General features: G+C 30.5%; 5 protein-coding genes across 6 annotated transcripts; 2 read left to right on the plus strand and 3 right to left on the minus strand.

The window, feature by feature from the left end:
• Positions 1-99: 99 nt before the first annotated feature.
• Positions 100-5,417, minus strand: LOC128393516 (ionotropic receptor 25a-like). Of its 2 annotated transcripts, XM_053353702.1 has the most exons (11): positions 5,156-5,417; positions 4,763-4,979; positions 3,779-4,195; positions 3,509-3,708; positions 3,392-3,445; positions 2,696-3,310; positions 2,370-2,606; positions 1,708-2,303; positions 1,428-1,627; positions 960-1,365; positions 100-238 (listed from the first exon to the last, which is right to left on the minus strand). In XM_053353702.1, exons 3-11 carry the CDS (start codon positions 3,966-3,968, stop codon positions 232-234), a joined length of 2,505 nt encoding a protein of 834 aa, XP_053209677.1. In that variant the 5' UTR covers positions 3,969-4,195; positions 4,763-4,979; positions 5,156-5,417; the 3' UTR covers positions 100-231. The 2 variants fall into 2 exon arrangements, with proteins under 2 accessions (XP_053209677.1, XP_053209676.1); XM_053353701.1 differs by lacking the exons at positions 4,763-4,979; positions 5,156-5,417 and adding an exon at positions 4,326-4,513 and having other exon boundaries at positions 3,779-4,243.
• Positions 5,418-5,501: 84 nt separating this feature from the next.
• On the plus strand, positions 5,502-7,512 carry LOC128393520 (thioredoxin-related transmembrane protein 1-like). Its single transcript, XM_053353705.1, has 5 exons — positions 5,502-5,649; positions 5,752-6,204; positions 6,333-6,461; positions 6,838-6,985; positions 7,134-7,512. The coding sequence occupies exons 2-5, from the start codon at positions 5,858-5,860 to the stop codon at positions 7,362-7,364; spliced, it is 855 nt and encodes a 284-aa protein (XP_053209680.1). The 5' UTR covers positions 5,502-5,649; positions 5,752-5,857; the 3' UTR covers positions 7,365-7,512.
• A 375-nt stretch (positions 7,513-7,887) lies between these two features.
• Positions 7,888-9,413, plus strand: LOC128393521 (mitochondrial import receptor subunit TOM20 homolog). The gene is made up of 4 exons (XM_053353706.1): positions 7,888-8,161; positions 8,266-8,397; positions 8,592-8,734; positions 8,943-9,413. The coding sequence occupies exons 1-4, from the start codon at positions 8,041-8,043 to the stop codon at positions 9,015-9,017; spliced, it is 471 nt and encodes a 156-aa protein (XP_053209681.1). The 5' UTR covers positions 7,888-8,040; the 3' UTR covers positions 9,018-9,413.
• A 58-nt stretch (positions 9,414-9,471) lies between these two features.
• LOC128393518 (fasciculation and elongation protein zeta-2-like) lies at positions 9,472-14,334 on the minus strand. Its single transcript, XM_053353704.1, has 3 exons — positions 13,641-14,334; positions 11,258-12,057; positions 9,472-10,818 (listed from the first exon to the last, which is right to left on the minus strand). The coding sequence occupies exons 1-3, from the start codon at positions 14,048-14,050 to the stop codon at positions 10,736-10,738; spliced, it is 1,293 nt and encodes a 430-aa protein (XP_053209679.1). The 5' UTR covers positions 14,051-14,334; the 3' UTR covers positions 9,472-10,735.
• Positions 14,335-14,481: 147 nt separating this feature from the next.
• Positions 14,482-15,541, minus strand: LOC128393522 (late histone H2A.2.2-like). Its single transcript, XM_053353707.1, has one exon. The coding sequence runs from the start codon at positions 15,363-15,365 to the stop codon at positions 14,940-14,942; it is 426 nt and encodes a 141-aa protein (XP_053209682.1). The 5' UTR covers positions 15,366-15,541; the 3' UTR covers positions 14,482-14,939.
• Positions 15,542-15,683: the final 142 nt, after the last annotated feature.

Below are 15,683 nucleotides of genomic sequence, written 5' to 3' on the forward strand. Positions count from 1 at the left end.
GAATATCACTTTCCAATTGCAATGGTGATAATGAGAGTTACAATTTTCTCAATTAATTAATTGACATCAAATCAAAAAGAGTTGGTTATGATTAAGTAGAAAAAAACAAACACACTAACCCATCATCATGTTGATTTTCAATCCAAATGGAAACACTTTCACTTTGGGTCTTTAACTGTTCCTTTGATTGTTTATCACGATTTTTACTTTGTTATTGGTTATTAATTGTGGTTAAAATCTAGTTAATTGTGATTAGAACATTTTAAATTGTTATCATATTAGAGTATTGAAGAGAAAGTGAGAGAGAGAGAGAAAGAGAGAAAAATGGATAAGAAAGAGAAAGATTGAATATGAAGAGTTGACTAGAATTCACTATTAAGGTGAATCTGTGGATATACCTGAGTTTAGATTCTTGTTAAAGGTTCATTATTTTATCTCCAGTTTTACATGGAGCAAACGCAAAAGAATATAACTTTGAAGAGAATATTATTCTCTTTTCTTATTATTCTTCTCTTTCTTTATATTCTTTCTTTCTTCTTTTTCTCATCCAAAATTCTGGAGCTTCGAGAATTTCGAACTTGCGGCCAATGATCTTTTCTTTTCTTCTTTCTCTCTTTATTCTTCTTCTTCTTTTCTGTCGAAACCAAATTCTCTTGAAACTCCTCAATTCTAGATAACCAAATATCAACAAATTCTATGCTGACATCTGATGATAACCAGAATTAATTTACAACTAAATTAAATTAGATTCAATCAGATGATGGTTATTAATATTAATACAAGTTAATTTGTTGTTAGAGAGGATTTAACTGTTAATTATTTGGGTTAAATGGTTAATACATTGGGAGTTTTTTTTTTTGGTGGGAATGTTAGAGGAATAAGCAAAATTATTGATAGATTGATTGGTTCGATATGATTTAGATATTTTCTGATTTATGTGAGTGTTTTTGTTTCACTACTTGATTAACTTTAAACGGTTGCTGGTTGATTTTGATGAATTCAAATTTCTCCTTGATAAACAAATGATTAAAAAGTTTTCTACACTGATGAAAATCATTGTTGCAATTAATCCAACCAAAACTATTAGAAACATTCCCCAAGTATCAGCTAATACTAATCCATTGGAAAGTTTCCTCCAATCGGGACAAGTTTTTCGAGCAGGATTATCTTCCCAATATTTGATTCTCAAAGCAGTTATATAACCTTCGGCTTTTAATTCACGAATAACGGGATCAATTAGCTCTTTCAAATTGTAAGGCTCTTTTTTGGATATTGGAAATGCAATTGGATGATATGCCCAATCATCACCCGCTTTGTAAACATCGCAATTAAGGTAAGTTAAATAATCAATATCCAGAGAGCTACCTGAAAATAGATAATCAATAAATTATTTCAATTAAAAATGAGGGAAACTTTTTGTTTATTACTGATGAAAGCGAATCCTTCATTTGCGGTAACCGAGCTACGAACTCGTTTGAATCCTTCTTCTATTGATCCTGGTCTTGTAATCTCAACAATTTGAGCCTTAATCTTTGTATATTTATCGCTAACAGGATATTCCCAAACTGCAAGGTTAGCCCTTTCATCCTCCGTTATACTATCATCAAGTGAGAGATTTTTCCAAATGCTAGAAAATAATTGCAAACAAAATTTCTTCATTAACCAACTGATAATAACAATAATATCTAAATTATCTTTGGTATTTACTCGTAATATTTATCTTCAATTTGAGCCATTTTAATAAAGTAAGAATCAGCTGCTGAATTTTCAACGGGTGCATATCGAATCTTATATTGTTTCGCTAATCCATCCATGGTGTCGACTCGATTTTCCAACCTGGATACCGTTAGAAAAGCGGCCAAATTAGCTGTGTAAGATGCGACAAAGATGAAACCAAATAGCCACCAAATTGCGGCCACAAGACGACCCGAAATACATTTAGGTGCATCACCGCCTCCCTGAGGTGTTAAAGATATAAAACAGAACCAAAGTGCTTCTTTAAAGGTGAAGATTCTTTTACACTCTTCATTTTCTGATTCATATCGCTCTGGCCTATTACGATAACTGTAAGGTGAAAATCGATCAAAAATGGCCAGTAAAATGGACGTGAAAAGATATGCACCAGTAATACAAAGCCAAACATCGGGTTCAAGGACAGTTATAAATTTCCAGACATGAGATTCTTTGATAGGCTTTTTCATTAGAATCGAAAATCCAATCAGATCGAAAATAGGTTCACTAAAATCGGAAACTAATTGTCGATCCTCGGTTATCTCAACTGGAGCTAAAGCCATTTGATAATCCTGATGAAATAAGAAACAAAAAAGAGTTATTAATTTACTTATCGACTGATTAAGGAAAATACTCACATTTTGAAAAATTTCACTAATTAAACCATTAAAATTTAATTCGTCCTCTTCTGTTTCAGCATCTTCATCCATTTCCAATATACCAATTGAACTTTCAGAACTTTCTTCAAACTCATATTCAGGAAATTTAGTCTCCAATCGTCTTTTAATTTCCTCAAATAATTCAATCAAAAATCCTTCGTAAATGATTTGCTTGACATTCGTTTCGTTGATCCGTTTAACAACAAATGGTGGAGTCTAATTTGAAGAGTAAATTAGATTGATTAATGGAGAGAATTGATTTTCTCTAGATTGGAATGAAACAGTTAATCAAATAAATTAATTACCATGAAAAGTCCAATCTTCAATATTGAATCAGATTTATTTCCTTCTGATTGTTTGGCTGTAAAATAAACTCGACCATAGGGTAAACCATATTCCCATTCACTTAAAGTTTCAATTTGAATTTCATTGGATTGATATTGTTGCTTTTTCAATCTTATTGATATTTCTTGATAACCAGTTAGTAAATTGTTATTTTCACCAGTTCCAACAAGCCTAAATGGACCAAGTTTACCATAATATTGTTCACCAAAGTCTCTAATTGATTCAACAAATGGAATGGTAATTAAATCATTGTTCCTTTCAGAGTTGATATCTATTGGCCAGTTTTTCCAGCATGAGGTTTTATCGGTTATTATTGTTTCTCCTGGTGATAAACTATTAACTGTTGAGTTAATTATCTGACCAGAAGAAGAAAGCGAATAATCAATTGATCGTAAAATTAAATGAGTTAAATCATGATAATAGTAAAACTCGTAAACATTTTGCGATAACAATTTAGCATGATTAAAATAGGGCGATGGTGAAGGCTCATCGTAATCACTATTTGGCGACATAATCGGTTGACCAACAATTAACTGGCCATGTTTACAAGAGAAACACTTAATTTTATCTGAATCCTGTAATTAAATGTTTGCAGAAACAAAATTAAGTTTTCAATTGGATCAATGGATGTAATTATTAAATTAATTTATAAATACCTTTGATATTACAATCAATTTGTAAGGTTCTTTAAATAAATTGTTGACACGAAACTGTTGATTAGAAGTAATAATTTTTGATTACTAGAGGATAAAAAATCAACACAATTAACTTACCGTTTCGAGTAATTTATTGATGAAAGATGATTGACCAATTGTGAGGAAATTTGTAACTTTTAAACGAACCAAATTGTTAACAATCAAATTTAATTGTGAACCATTTTGATATGAAGAATTATTATTATCAGAAAAGTTAATCAGTTGAAAAGTAAAATTAACCAAAGACGATTCTTTCATTAAACATGGAACATAATCAGCTAAAAGAGACAATTTAAGGTTAATTGTTTGATCGTTTTCTTGTAAGTTGTTGAGGTTAATTAAACTTACCCATATCATTTTGATAGAAAATGTGTCCACTGTTAATTTGGAAATGTTCAGTTATATCTATTAGCGATCTAATTAGAATCGTTAATGGCGATTGAAAGTTCACCAAAAATTGAGATTCTATTGAATCAACATTAACCCATTCTGATTGTGATGAACATTTAGTTGATATTGTTACCATTGGAATCCTCATGTTACGAGCAAATAGTTTTAATTGATTACTGATTACTGATGATTGATTATCATCGGTGATTGTTTTAGATCCTTGAATGTCCAGAATTACCAAGAAATTTCCGGTTGAAAGTTTTGAACACAAATTGTTAATTGTTAAGGTGGAATCAGAATCCAATATAATTGTTGATAGTTTGGTTGTTGATGTTGAACGATTAACAAATTCATTTAATCCGCTGTTAACTGCATCTAAAATCACAGGTGAAGTTGATGATAAGTTGGAATCAATTGAAATCACTAAATAAGTAAAAGAAAAGAGAGAAAAAAATTAGATCAACTAAAAAAAAGTTACTATTCAGATTAAGATTTAAATCGTTACCGAAAGTAAGATTAATCTGAGATGTTAACGTTGGTAAACAAATTGTTGTGAGTGTTAATAATAATGAGGGAATATAAAAAATGGAGGGAAATGTTAACTTCATGGTGGAAAAGATTATTAATGGATTAAGGTGCGTAAATCTAATTCTGGTGTTGATTGGGTTTCTCTTTGGATTTTTTTTATCTTCACCAAAATCAGATGAATGAAATAATTATCGTTTTCTTTATCAACACTTACGGAAAGTTTTGTTTTTTTGTCTTGCTTTGTCTCGCTTATTTTTCGTTTGATTAATCTATTACTACCATTAATGTGTTGACAAATAGTCAGCAAACTATTTATAACAATCAATAGTAGATTTTATTATTATGATTAATGAAGAAAACGAGGCAGAGAAGACAATAAAACTGTTCCATGGAAGAAAATAAGTAATTTCTTACATCGATCGATTATTGTGTATATTCAACACACATGGAGAGAGAATATAAAAAAAGAGAGCCATTGGTCACTTCTTCTTAATATATTAAACAGTTGCAAGGATCAATTGGATAGTATTCATAGTTTCCATTTGGACCATTAACATGTAGTAGTAGTATTGTTATCACCATAGTCTTCATCATCATCATCATCATTTTCGGTAAATGATGTTCCAAAATTCTATATAGAAAAAAAGAGAAAAAAAAATGCTAAGTGTCCATTGTAATGACAATTTAACCATTTCTTTTTTTTATTCTAATATATGTATCATCTATTACCTATCATTTCATTTTCATTTGAATAAACAGTTTAGAATGACACAATCATTATTGATATTTGAATAAAATGATAATTACCTGAAGAATTGTTGAAATAAAAAATGAAAGGCCTACAAACAAAATGGCTCATCATTTTCTCTTGTAATTAGCAAGTCACATTATTGGTTTTCCGATGATTTCTTGTAACAAAAGGATTGACAACTAATCGAAATACATGAAACAGACTCTTCATATTCCACAGAAAAGAATTTAAAAAAAAAAGAGAACAAAAAGAGAACAAAAATTAACTAAATCAATTAATTCTTACAATTAAGCTAATTAACAAAGACCAACGATCTTATTAAAGGTTAACTCAATCGGTGAAAATTTAACCGCCAGATTGATTTTCTTTTCCACCACCAGAGGTCACGAATTTCGAACCAGTTTTTTTTCTGATTTGGTTTTTTATTCATTTCTTTATGTTAACGATTTTATATTTGATTGTTTATTTTTATATTAATTGATTGATTTTACTTCAATTTATTGATTAATCTACTAATTGTCATCTTAATTTGGACCATTTAGTGAACAGTGTAAGTTGTTATTCTATTTAAAATTAAATTCTATTGTTGGACAATTTGTTGTGATTCATTTAATTTTGATTCTTTGTTTTCTCTTTTTCTCTTCTTTTACAGTTTTGTTTGGTTACATTAGAAAAAGAAATAAATTCTATCTTCTCATTTTCTTTTTCTTTTTCTTTTTCTTTTTACTTTTACTCTCTTACTTTCTCTTTGATAATCAATGGCTTTTTCTTCTTCATCTTCTTCTGTTCATCAGTTTTCATGGTATTTTACTAGTTTTGTTATTACCTGTGTATGGTTTCTCTGTCTAGTAAATAATCAAGTCTCATGTCGTAAAGGTAAATTAATCAAATTGAATGAAGATAATTGGGATGATTTGTTGACAGGTGAATGGATGGTTGAATTTTATGCTCCATGGTGTCCAGCATGTCAGTCATTGGAACCTCATTGGGATTCATTTTCATCTTGGAGTGATGAGCTTAATATTAAGGTTGGTAATATTGATGTTACTGCCAATCCTGGTTTAAGTGGTCGATTCATGGTTACAGCCTTACCAACTATTTATCAGTATGTATTTTCTTACTCACTTTTAATCTGATACTTAAATCTCAACAATTAGTAATGTTGGTTTATCAAACTATCATGTCCATCTCTCTTTTTTTCTCCCTTTTTGCTTGATGTTTCTGCTTATACAGTGTTAAAGATGGTCAATTCCGTCAATACAAAGGATCTCGTGAGACTAACGCTTTTGTCGGATTTGTAGAAGAAAAGAAATGGCAAACATTGGAAACCATTTCCAATTGGAAACATCCAAGCTCAATTCAGTAATTAATTATTCTTCTTCTATTCATTTTCTAACCATATCAATTAGCCATTGTTTCATCATTGGATAAACAATTTTCTAGACCATCGTCATGATAAACAATCGTCTAAACTGCCACGCATTTATTTTTCTTCTTCTTCTTCTCTGAATCAATTTATCTTTCATTGCGAAGAAGATGATTTTTATATCATGACGATTATTAATGTTTACACATATTACGTCTTTGATTGTTAACCACCTGATTTAAAATTCATCATCATCATCATTGACTTTCTTTTTATTTTCTATTGGGTTATTCTTATACAATCAATTTTCACTTTTATATCCCGGGAGCAATTCCATTATTAATCATGTAATTTTATTTCTCTTTCTTACAGGATGTCTATTGTTTCTCAGTTTTTTAAAATTTCCATGGCCTTGAGAGCTGTCCATAATCGTCTTGTTCAAGACTATGGAATCCCTTATTGGGGCTCATATGTCCTTTTCGCCCTTGCGACTATCCTTCTTGGTACAATCTTAGGATTGGTTAGTATTATTTTCCAATATTTTCCTCTATTGTCATAGCAGATAATAAGAAAATCTGATGATCAAATCTTCCGATTTTGTTTATGAATGATGTTCAGTTGTTTCTCACAATTTTTTTTTTCTCTTCTTCTTTCTTGATTCTCTTTAGATTATTGTCTGTATCATTGATATTTTCTTACCATTCAAACAACCACCAATCGGTGCTGATTGTCCGCGAACAAGAGAAAAAGAAGATCTAATTGAAGATGTTCAAGGAGATAATTTATCCGAAGATGCAAAAGAATTACGTAAAAGGAAAACCACACAATCAACTGAATCAACTGCTTCCTCGGAATCAACTTCCTCTACTAAAGAGACAGAATCTAAAAAATCTGATTAAACAGTTAATTCTAATTAATCTAAACCACTCTCATCTTAGTATTATAATAATAACAAAAAGATATAGAGTATCAATTGATTTAAAAAGAAATCACAATTAAACGAAAAAAAAAGTAAACAAATCAATCTAATTTATCAAAAACAACAACAACCAAATACACACAAGATAATACTTAATTTCTTTCATCTTTTTGTTACCATGAGAATTAAAATGCGAATTAAATTGCAAATTTATCCAAAAATCAAATAAATCAATCTAAAGAAAAGAAGAAGAAAAAAATAACAATCAAAAAGAAAACAATTAAAAGAAAATCCAATCAACCACAATCAGAATAGAACAAAACAAAATTTTCTCCTCAAATTCTTTTCACTTTTCTTAATTGTTTTCTTACAAAATTCAACCCTTAATCTCAGTTAGTTAATTAGTCATATTCGTCAAGAATTAACAACAATTCCAATTAATTGTGATTAAAATGTTGATCTTTTTTCGATTGGAAATTAGTCGACGGTCCCTTCACATCAACATGCATTTTTTTTCATTCAATTGGGAAAATTTGTCTTTTCTTGTTGTTGTAAATATCTAATTAGATTTAATTTAATTGTTGCAAGTGTTTTCATTTATTCATCGATCATTTGTATTACTGATCGTTGGTTGATTGTTGACTAGTTTCGTTAATATGAGTTGGATGTCATTCAGAGTGGCTGCCGGTGTTGCTGGTGGTTTGTTTATTGCTTATTGTGTTTACTTTGATCATAAAAGGCGCTGTGATCCTATGTTTAGACAGAAATTGAGAGAAAGTAAGTAATTTATTTAATTGATTAATTTGTGATTTTCTGTTGGTTTAACTGTAATTGGAATTAATCTTTATGGTTTTATTTTCTATTCTCTTTGATTTGTTTAGGAAGAGCTGCTGCTCGGAAGAAAGAAGAGTCAAGTTTTTCATCGACCGATTTTCCAGATCTTCGTGATCAAGATGCTGTTCAGAAATTTTTCATCCAAGAAATACAATTAGGAGAAGAGCTTCTTGGTCTAGGTGTGTGGAAAATTCATTCTACCTTTTATTTGACTTAATTCGTGGAGAGAGAGAGAGAGAGAGAGAGAAAAAAAGGAAACACTGAAGGCCTAAATTTCGTTCTTCATCTCTGTTCACTATTCTATTTCTTTTTTTCTCTTTCTTATGTTTTCCATTTCTGTTCTATTCTTTTTTTATCTATTTTCTATCTTCAGGTGATATGGAAGGTGGAGTGGAACATCTTACAAACGCGGTTTCAGTTTGTGCTCAACCAAACCAACTTCTTCAAGTTCTAAATCAAACTTTACCACCACAAATATTTCAAGGAATCATCGCTCGCCTACCAATTATTTGCCAAGTATGTCAATCTAATTGTAATTGTATTGGTTTTTCCCAATAACAATCAGCGACGAAACAATTGAGAAAGAACCAAAATCCAACCTAAAATACCTACCAAAGGCTCTCAAAGTTACAGAATTGACTTGCTCGATTCTGTGACAATATTTTCTACAATTACTTCTCATAATTAACTCTCATTTTGTGTTTTTTTTTCATTTTTTGATTAGAAAACCGCTGCTGCTGCTGCTACTGCTGCTTCCGCTAATTCATCAACAGTGATGGTGGAAGATGATGTTGAATAGATTTGGACGGAAATTAAACATTCTCTAGAATCGATAAACTTAGTTGTGACTTTTTTACAGAAAATAATTTTGATGACTATTCCTACTAATCAACTTTATCGTCTCCATTTAATGCACGGATTAATCATCTAATACTATCACTACTATTACTATTCAATTTCAATGATAAACATTGGCCATTGTTAATTGTCATCTTGGATTTAATTACTATACACAAAAAGAGATATGGTAAATCCATCAATATCCAAATTGGAGCAAAGTCAATTATAGATTAACGATAATCACAATTTAAAAGAAAAACTTTATACCAACAACAACAATTATACTAAACATCAAATTTAAAGTCAAAAATCATGTAAAATCCGCATAAGTAATTAAATCTACCCAAAAATAACACTGGAATGATTTTCCATTACGATTACTTAACAACTGTAACAATTAACAGAACCATTGATTGTTTACTTTCGTTTTAACAGTTAGTTTATTTTTATTGATTTTCCGAATTGAGGACATTTGATTTTCGGTGATGACGAACCAAAGAAATAGTTTTTTTTTTCTTATGGTTTTTTAAGGAAAAAGAGATTACAATCAATTAACTTTCTCTTTTACAGGAATACATTAATTATATTAGAATTAATTTGCTTTTACTCTTGGTAAATTGTCTTTTTTTTACAGTTTTAAAGACCAAAGAATAAGATAATTAATTTAAAGTGTGGTAATTGTATGAGTTGTGGGTCGAGATCCACAAAGTATTAGATGGAAACTCGTAATCGATTGTTAATTACTGTGATTACTTCTGGTTAATTAGTTATTAATTATTACCAAAATGAGGAAAAATCAAAATCAAAACAATTGTTTTCTAATGAACGTGAATGAATTAAATTGCATTGGAAAAGATTCTCCGAGTTGATCCATTGGATTAAATTGGCTGAAATCCATTCGTTTAAGTGAATTGGAGAGACGATAATCAAAACAATCGATAATTAAATTAGATTTAACGAGAAAAATGAATCAATAAAAAGTTTAGTAGCAGTTAGAAGCGATGAGAGAATCGTTTGCAATTAGTAAATTGTTGAAAGATTGATCTTGTTTTGCTTTTCTTTAAACAGGACACATTGGCAGCGATGAAGTTAATCATGTTGAAAAGGGTGATGATGATTAAAACAATTTAAGATAATTATCAATCTGGATCAACAATTTGAGTATTTTGTTGGTGCTGGTTATTTGTATCTCTTTCCGGACTTAAAAGCCAAGTGTTGATAGCGCTGGGCAATGGAAAGTGTAAAGAAAGCAAAGGTTTTGGTTTTCATTGAGAAAAAGAAAATAAATTAAGAAATTTAGTTAATTGTTGGCGAATGACACATGAAAAAAAGTAAAGAATTTAAGATTGACTAGAGATTTTCGGTGATGGCGGTTAACTCGTCGCATTTTTCGTGGTCCATGAGATGATAACAACATAACAGAATTGATGAAATTTGGTAGCCATGAATATAAGTGATTAAAGTGTAGATGAAGATGATGAGTGTCCATTAAAATTAATTTTGACCATCAACTAGAAGTGTTACTATTTAATATTTAATAACAATTATCCGGAAAATAAACTTGAAGATGTAGTTGAAGAAATGGAGAGAGAGAGAAGAGTAATTTCTAGGCAATTAATAAATTAGTTGAGAGCAAATTCTGTTGATGATAATAATCTTTGGTCATCTTGTCATCTCTCATGTTGGACATAACACTTTTAATATGAAATCTGTCAACAGGGTGGGCACAGTTGGACTGTCTTCATTAACTGCTTTCAAAACTGTGAAAGAAAACAAATCAAAATTAGTATAATAATCAAATAAACGATAATAGAATCAATTAATCAGCATAAAGATACAATTTAAATTATTCAAAGTCTAAAAGTTTGCGTTGAGAAAAGTAAGAAATTAACCTGATAATTAAGTGATTGTTGAGTCTTAACGTTAGAGGAGGAAAAAAAAATAACAAATCAACTACAATTAAGATTAATTTGTTCTGGAAACGGTTTTAATACTTGATCTAAAATAAACATAATCTTTACTGTAAACACAAAACCTTAACATCCGGAAATGATTTCATGGTAAACACTGAATTTAGTAATTGAGCTGATAGATGTTCCCAATAGGATAATTAAATCGATATTGTTTTCAGAGGTTCGAGTTGATTCACTTTGGAGAAACAGAAACTCTGACATTTTCTCGTTTCGTCGATCAACTTACTTTTTATTAGAATTTGAATTTTCCTCACATCAGGAGGACCATCAGCTGGATTATAAGGGATAACAGTGGTCAAGTATTTCGGTTCGCAAGTCCCTTTGCCGCTCTTCTTACGGTCCATGTGATGTTTACGACGTTTATTTTGAATTCCAAGAAGAAGTGAGATGAAAGTGTTTTTCAATTCTTTCTCGAATTCCAATTCATCTCGTAAGGCTAATTCTTGGATCAATGTTTCCGAATAACCTTGAATCATTCGTTCCAATTCAATGTAAAGCTCATTGAGCTGGGTGATTGTTAACTTTTCCAATTTTTCCCGATAAATCAATGATCGTATTCCATTTTCACAATCGTTTCCTTTAAAATCATCGTTTTGTATTGTTTTTGTTTCTGTTGTAACTTTTGTTGAATCAATCATGGTGGTGGTTGTGGTTGTATTTATGGTTGTTGTTGGTGAGTTTATTGTTGAATCTTTATCATGAAGAACAGAGTTTGCCTCCATTATTTCATCAATCTCTTCAAGAACTTGTTCTGCTGTGAAAATGGGCTCCTGGTGAAGACTTGATAAGATTAAAGAATGTAAATCCAAATCTTTGGCTAAATCCTCTTCATCAAGGGTCGAATCTCCTAAAATTATATCACTACAATCAACGTTATTATTGTGATTGTTTACACAATTGATAAAATTATTTGTTCCTTTTTGATTTTTAACTTTAAGTGAGGGTAATTGTAACTGTCGAGCGTAAGATTGACTCCAATCAATGGGTAAAATATTTCCAAAATTACCAGTTAAGGTCCACCACATTCTGAGAGAAAAGAATCAAACAAATAGGAATTAGAATTAATTTAAAGAAACAGATCAAATTGTAACAATTAAGAAGAAAAATAAACATAATTGTAAACCATTACCATAGAAAAGAGAGAGAGAGTTAATTGTCAATTTGTATCGATAGTTTAATATGTAAACAAACAAATGAGAATAACTTTCTTGTTCTAAGTATTATAACAATTGATTGAGAGAAAGTAACAAAATTAAACTCTATTGTTTGTTAATTGTTCCAAGTGATTAATCAACTGGATAAAAATTATAACTAAACTAGTGGAAAGTGTTAAGGTGGGGATTCAGTGGATAATCAATGTTAAATAGGAGGTGGAAAGGGTTGACAATTTCAATTTAGAAAATTTAATTTCTCATTAAATCATTTCATTGATTTAAAAATGGTAAATGAACAGAGTGAAACAATTTAAACTAAAATAACCAACAATTAAATCAGATCAAACCTTGGATATTGTGTAGGAGTTTGAGTAAAGAATTGAAATATAACCTTGATTGTGCTGTCAAAATGAATATCAATTGTAGATCATAAGAAATAATCATTTGATTAGCTGATTATGTTGTTAAATTGTTCGTCTCAAATTGTAACAAGGAGAGAGAGAGAGAGACATTTAGATTAGATTGGAAATCAATCAAATCTTAAATATAAACGATTGATTATTTCATCGATTACATTTGTCATTATAACTGTTACTATGAAACAATTAACTGAATTGAGTAAAAAATTGTCGAATAAATTAAAGTAATTGTTTAGATTATAATTGTTGATGAGTTCGAGATTTTTGAAGAGTAGGTTTGTACTCAGATCGTTTTCTGTATTCATTCATTACCCCACACAGATGATAAGTTAATGATGATGAGGATGCAAATTTGTATAATTAATATGGTGTAAAAATCAACTTGATTCATTTCCAAATACGGTTTGATTGTTGTTGGTGATAATTAACTTAATACACTTGACCTGACTTGAAATGTTTTCTTTTGTATCTAATGATAATTGGAAATGTTCAATTTGGAGACAGTTACATTATCGGATAGAAATTATTTTCAGATAAATTGATTAGAGTTGTTATAGATTATTATTGAAATTGGAAGAGAGAATTCCTAATTCGATTGAGAAAACTAATCATTTAAGTTAATTGTAAGAATGGAAAAGTAAAATTCAATTCAATTGCATATTCTAAAATAGATTAGGGTGTGTCGGATGTCTATGGACATAGGCAGCAGCACAAGAGAAAGAGAGAGAGAGAGAGAGAGAGAAAGTTATGATGAGTAAGATGATGATGGAGAAAAGGAGAGGCAAGAGAGAAGTGGAGTGGATAAGAAGAGTGGGAAATAAGATTACACCATAGAGATGAGGGTGGAAGATTCTCTTAGGTCATAGATTGTGAGGAAAGAAAAACAAGAGAGAGAGAGAGAGAGAAAGGAAAGAGCCAGAAAGAGATGATTGTTTTTGACAATTGAGAAGCATGAAGAGAGAAAGAGAGAGAGAGAGAAAGATACACACCATAGATACTTATGAACATTTCGAATAGAATAATAAATAATACTCACTGTGAGTCATTGATAATATCTTCTTGAGCACGAACTTGAACAGGAGCTATTTTCTCTACCGATGTATCATAATCATGGAAACAATTAGTTATTTTCTCATCAAATGTATTAACCAGATCCTCTAGTGAACCAGAAATTGTCTCTTTGAAATTGGTTTCCAAAAAACCGGAGTCAACATCATCTAAAGTGTTAGATGAAGATGATAATTTACAATTATTACTCTTTTGATTACGTCGATTATTTTCCAATTCAATTTCACTTGGCTCGTAAATATCATCGTTTTCCTGGTTAATTTCTTTGTTATTCTTCTTGTTGTTTATGTTGTTGTTATTGTTGAATCCTTGGTAATCAATAAAATCAGGCCAATCTTCACCAGCAGCCAAAGGAGCTTCACATTTTAACTCGGACATTTTCAGGATCTTTTTCAGTTTTTCTTAAACCAAGAAAAAAAACAAAATTGGTTAGAAAAATGAAGAAAAGAAACTGATTGAAAGTAACACAATTAAGGGAAAATTAACACAATTTTAGGAAGAACATAATTGTAATCACAAGTGAAGACGAAAAAAAAAATGAAAACAACACCAAAAGAAAGAAAGAGAGAGAGAGAGAGATGAGGATGTGAGAAGAAAAATTGAGAATGAGAATATTGAATCACCATGGTAACTGTTTTGCTCTTCCAGGAGAGGTGAGCAGTCTCAATAAACTTCTCATTCCAACTCTGTTGAGAAAAATTAATTCTCATCCCGACCTTGAACAATTAATTGGTGGTTTTGGTTAATCCGTTAAGGCTTTTCATCCTTACGGTGAACCCGAGGATTATATTGTTAGAGGGGAGGGGGAATCAGCTTAACAAAATGGTTTTTAATTTAGTTACAATTTACATGAGGGTTTTGAGGGGTTAACCTCTCACATTAGAATGGTGTTTTAATGGTTAGCAATTAATGAAATTTTTGGATCATGAGGCTGATTATGTGTATGGGAAAAGGTTTACAAATTGAATGAATCTTTTATGAGGATAATGAGTAAATGAATAATATAAATGGGATGAAGAAGAATATTGACAAAATTTAACAGTAATTGAAGATACATTTATAAGTATCAGGTGAGTTCAAGTTTTCATAAATGGTAAAAAAAAGACAGTTAAGTAAGTTAACAAACGATCATCTTAGAAAAGGGGAGGGGGGAGAAAAAAGAGAAATGTGGATAGAGGGTTAAGAAGGTATAATAGAGAGAGAAATTGTCCACTTTTTATACTGGTCACCATCTAAACGAATAGTAGAATCCTACATGTGAAAACTTTTAGACTTCCTGAGATGCCATTGGAAGAGTTGATTGAGAGGAAGAATTGTTTCCTTTATTATTGCTCTTTGGTAACAAAACGGAATTGATATTTGGTAAAACACCTCCGGAAGCAATAGTAACACCAGATAACAACCTGTTCAACTCTTCATCATTTCTGATCGCTAATTGTATGTGTCTTGGGATAATACGTTGTTTCTTGTTATCCTTAGCAGCATTACCAGCCAATTCAACAATTTCAGCGGTCAAATATTCCAATACAGCGGTAAGATAAACAGCGGCACCGTTACCCATACGATCAGCATAATTACCCTTTTTCAATAGACGATGAATACGACCAACAGGAAACTGAAGACCAGCCTTGGATGAACGAGAAGACTTCAAACCTTGAGATGACTTAGCACCTTTACCACCTCGACCAGACATGATGATGATAATTACGAAAAGAAGATAAAGAGAATTGAGAAAAAGGTGAGAAAATAACGAAAAATGAGAGACAACCGATAAAATTAAGTAACAAAGAGAATAAGAAAAAGCAAAAAACGATGAAAGAAATTGTAACAGTAACAAGACACAAACTCTTCAACAATGGCGACCAATTTATTAGAATCTTTTGCTTATATAACGTTTTCTTTTGTTCTCTTAATCGTGATTGGTCAATTTCGCTTCTTCTGTCTAATTATTTTCTTTCTCTGTCTTCGTCGGTGTTTCTCTTTTCAAATTAAATCATTTTCTTTTCAATCA

This window comes from Panonychus citri, unplaced genomic scaffold, assembly GCF_014898815.1.
Source record: "Panonychus citri isolate SS breed McGregor unplaced genomic scaffold, ASM1489881v1 Contig00138, whole genome shotgun sequence".
Taxonomy (NCBI): domain Eukaryota; kingdom Metazoa; phylum Arthropoda; class Arachnida; order Trombidiformes; family Tetranychidae; genus Panonychus; species Panonychus citri.

What these genes read in the sequence shown, in the direction of transcription:
- LOC128393516 (XM_053353701.1), bottom strand. Translation starts at nt 4,428, where the DNA reads ATGAAGTTAACATTTCCCTCCATTTTTTATATTCCCTCATTATTATTA. An exon ending in ATTGAAGATAAATATTACGA is followed by an intron (nt 1,628 to 1,707) that starts GTAAATACCAAA and finishes ATTATTTTCTAG; the next exon opens with CATTTGGAAAAATCTCTCAC. An exon ending in TGAAGGATTCGCTTTCATCA is followed by an intron (nt 1,366 to 1,427) that starts GTAATAAACAAA and finishes ATCTATTTTCAG; the next exon opens with GTAGCTCTCTGGATATTGAT.
- LOC128393520 (XM_053353705.1), top strand. Translation starts at nt 5,858, where the DNA reads ATGGCTTTTTCTTCTTCATCTTCTTCTGTTCATCAGTTTTCATGGTAT. An exon ending in GCCTTACCAACTATTTATCA is followed by an intron (nt 6,205 to 6,332) that starts GTATGTATTTTC and finishes CTGCTTATACAG; the next exon opens with TGTTAAAGATGGTCAATTCC. An exon ending in AAACATCCAAGCTCAATTCA is followed by an intron (nt 6,462 to 6,837) that starts GTAATTAATTAT and finishes TCTTTCTTACAG; the next exon opens with GATGTCTATTGTTTCTCAGT.
- LOC128393521 (XM_053353706.1), top strand. Translation starts at nt 8,041, where the DNA reads ATGAGTTGGATGTCATTCAGAGTGGCTGCCGGTGTTGCTGGTGGTTTG. An exon ending in TAGACAGAAATTGAGAGAAA is followed by an intron (nt 8,162 to 8,265) that starts GTAAGTAATTTA and finishes TGATTTGTTTAG; the next exon opens with GAAGAGCTGCTGCTCGGAAG. An exon ending in AGAAGAGCTTCTTGGTCTAG is followed by an intron (nt 8,398 to 8,591) that starts GTGTGTGGAAAA and finishes TTCTATCTTCAG; the next exon opens with GTGATATGGAAGGTGGAGTG.
- LOC128393522 (XM_053353707.1), bottom strand. Translation starts at nt 15,365, where the DNA reads ATGTCTGGTCGAGGTGGTAAAGGTGCTAAGTCATCTCAAGGTTTGAAG.
- LOC128393518 (XM_053353704.1), bottom strand. Translation starts at nt 14,050, where the DNA reads ATGTCCGAGTTAAAATGTGAAGCTCCTTTGGCTGCTGGTGAAGATTGG. An exon ending in GATATTATCAATGACTCACA is followed by an intron (nt 12,058 to 13,640) that starts GTGAGTATTATT and finishes CTTTTCTCTCAG; the next exon opens with AATGTGGTGGACCTTAACTG. An exon ending in AATTCAAATTCTAATAAAAA is followed by an intron (nt 10,819 to 11,257) that starts GTAAGTTGATCG and finishes TTTCTTTCACAG; the next exon opens with TTTTGAAAGCAGTTAATGAA.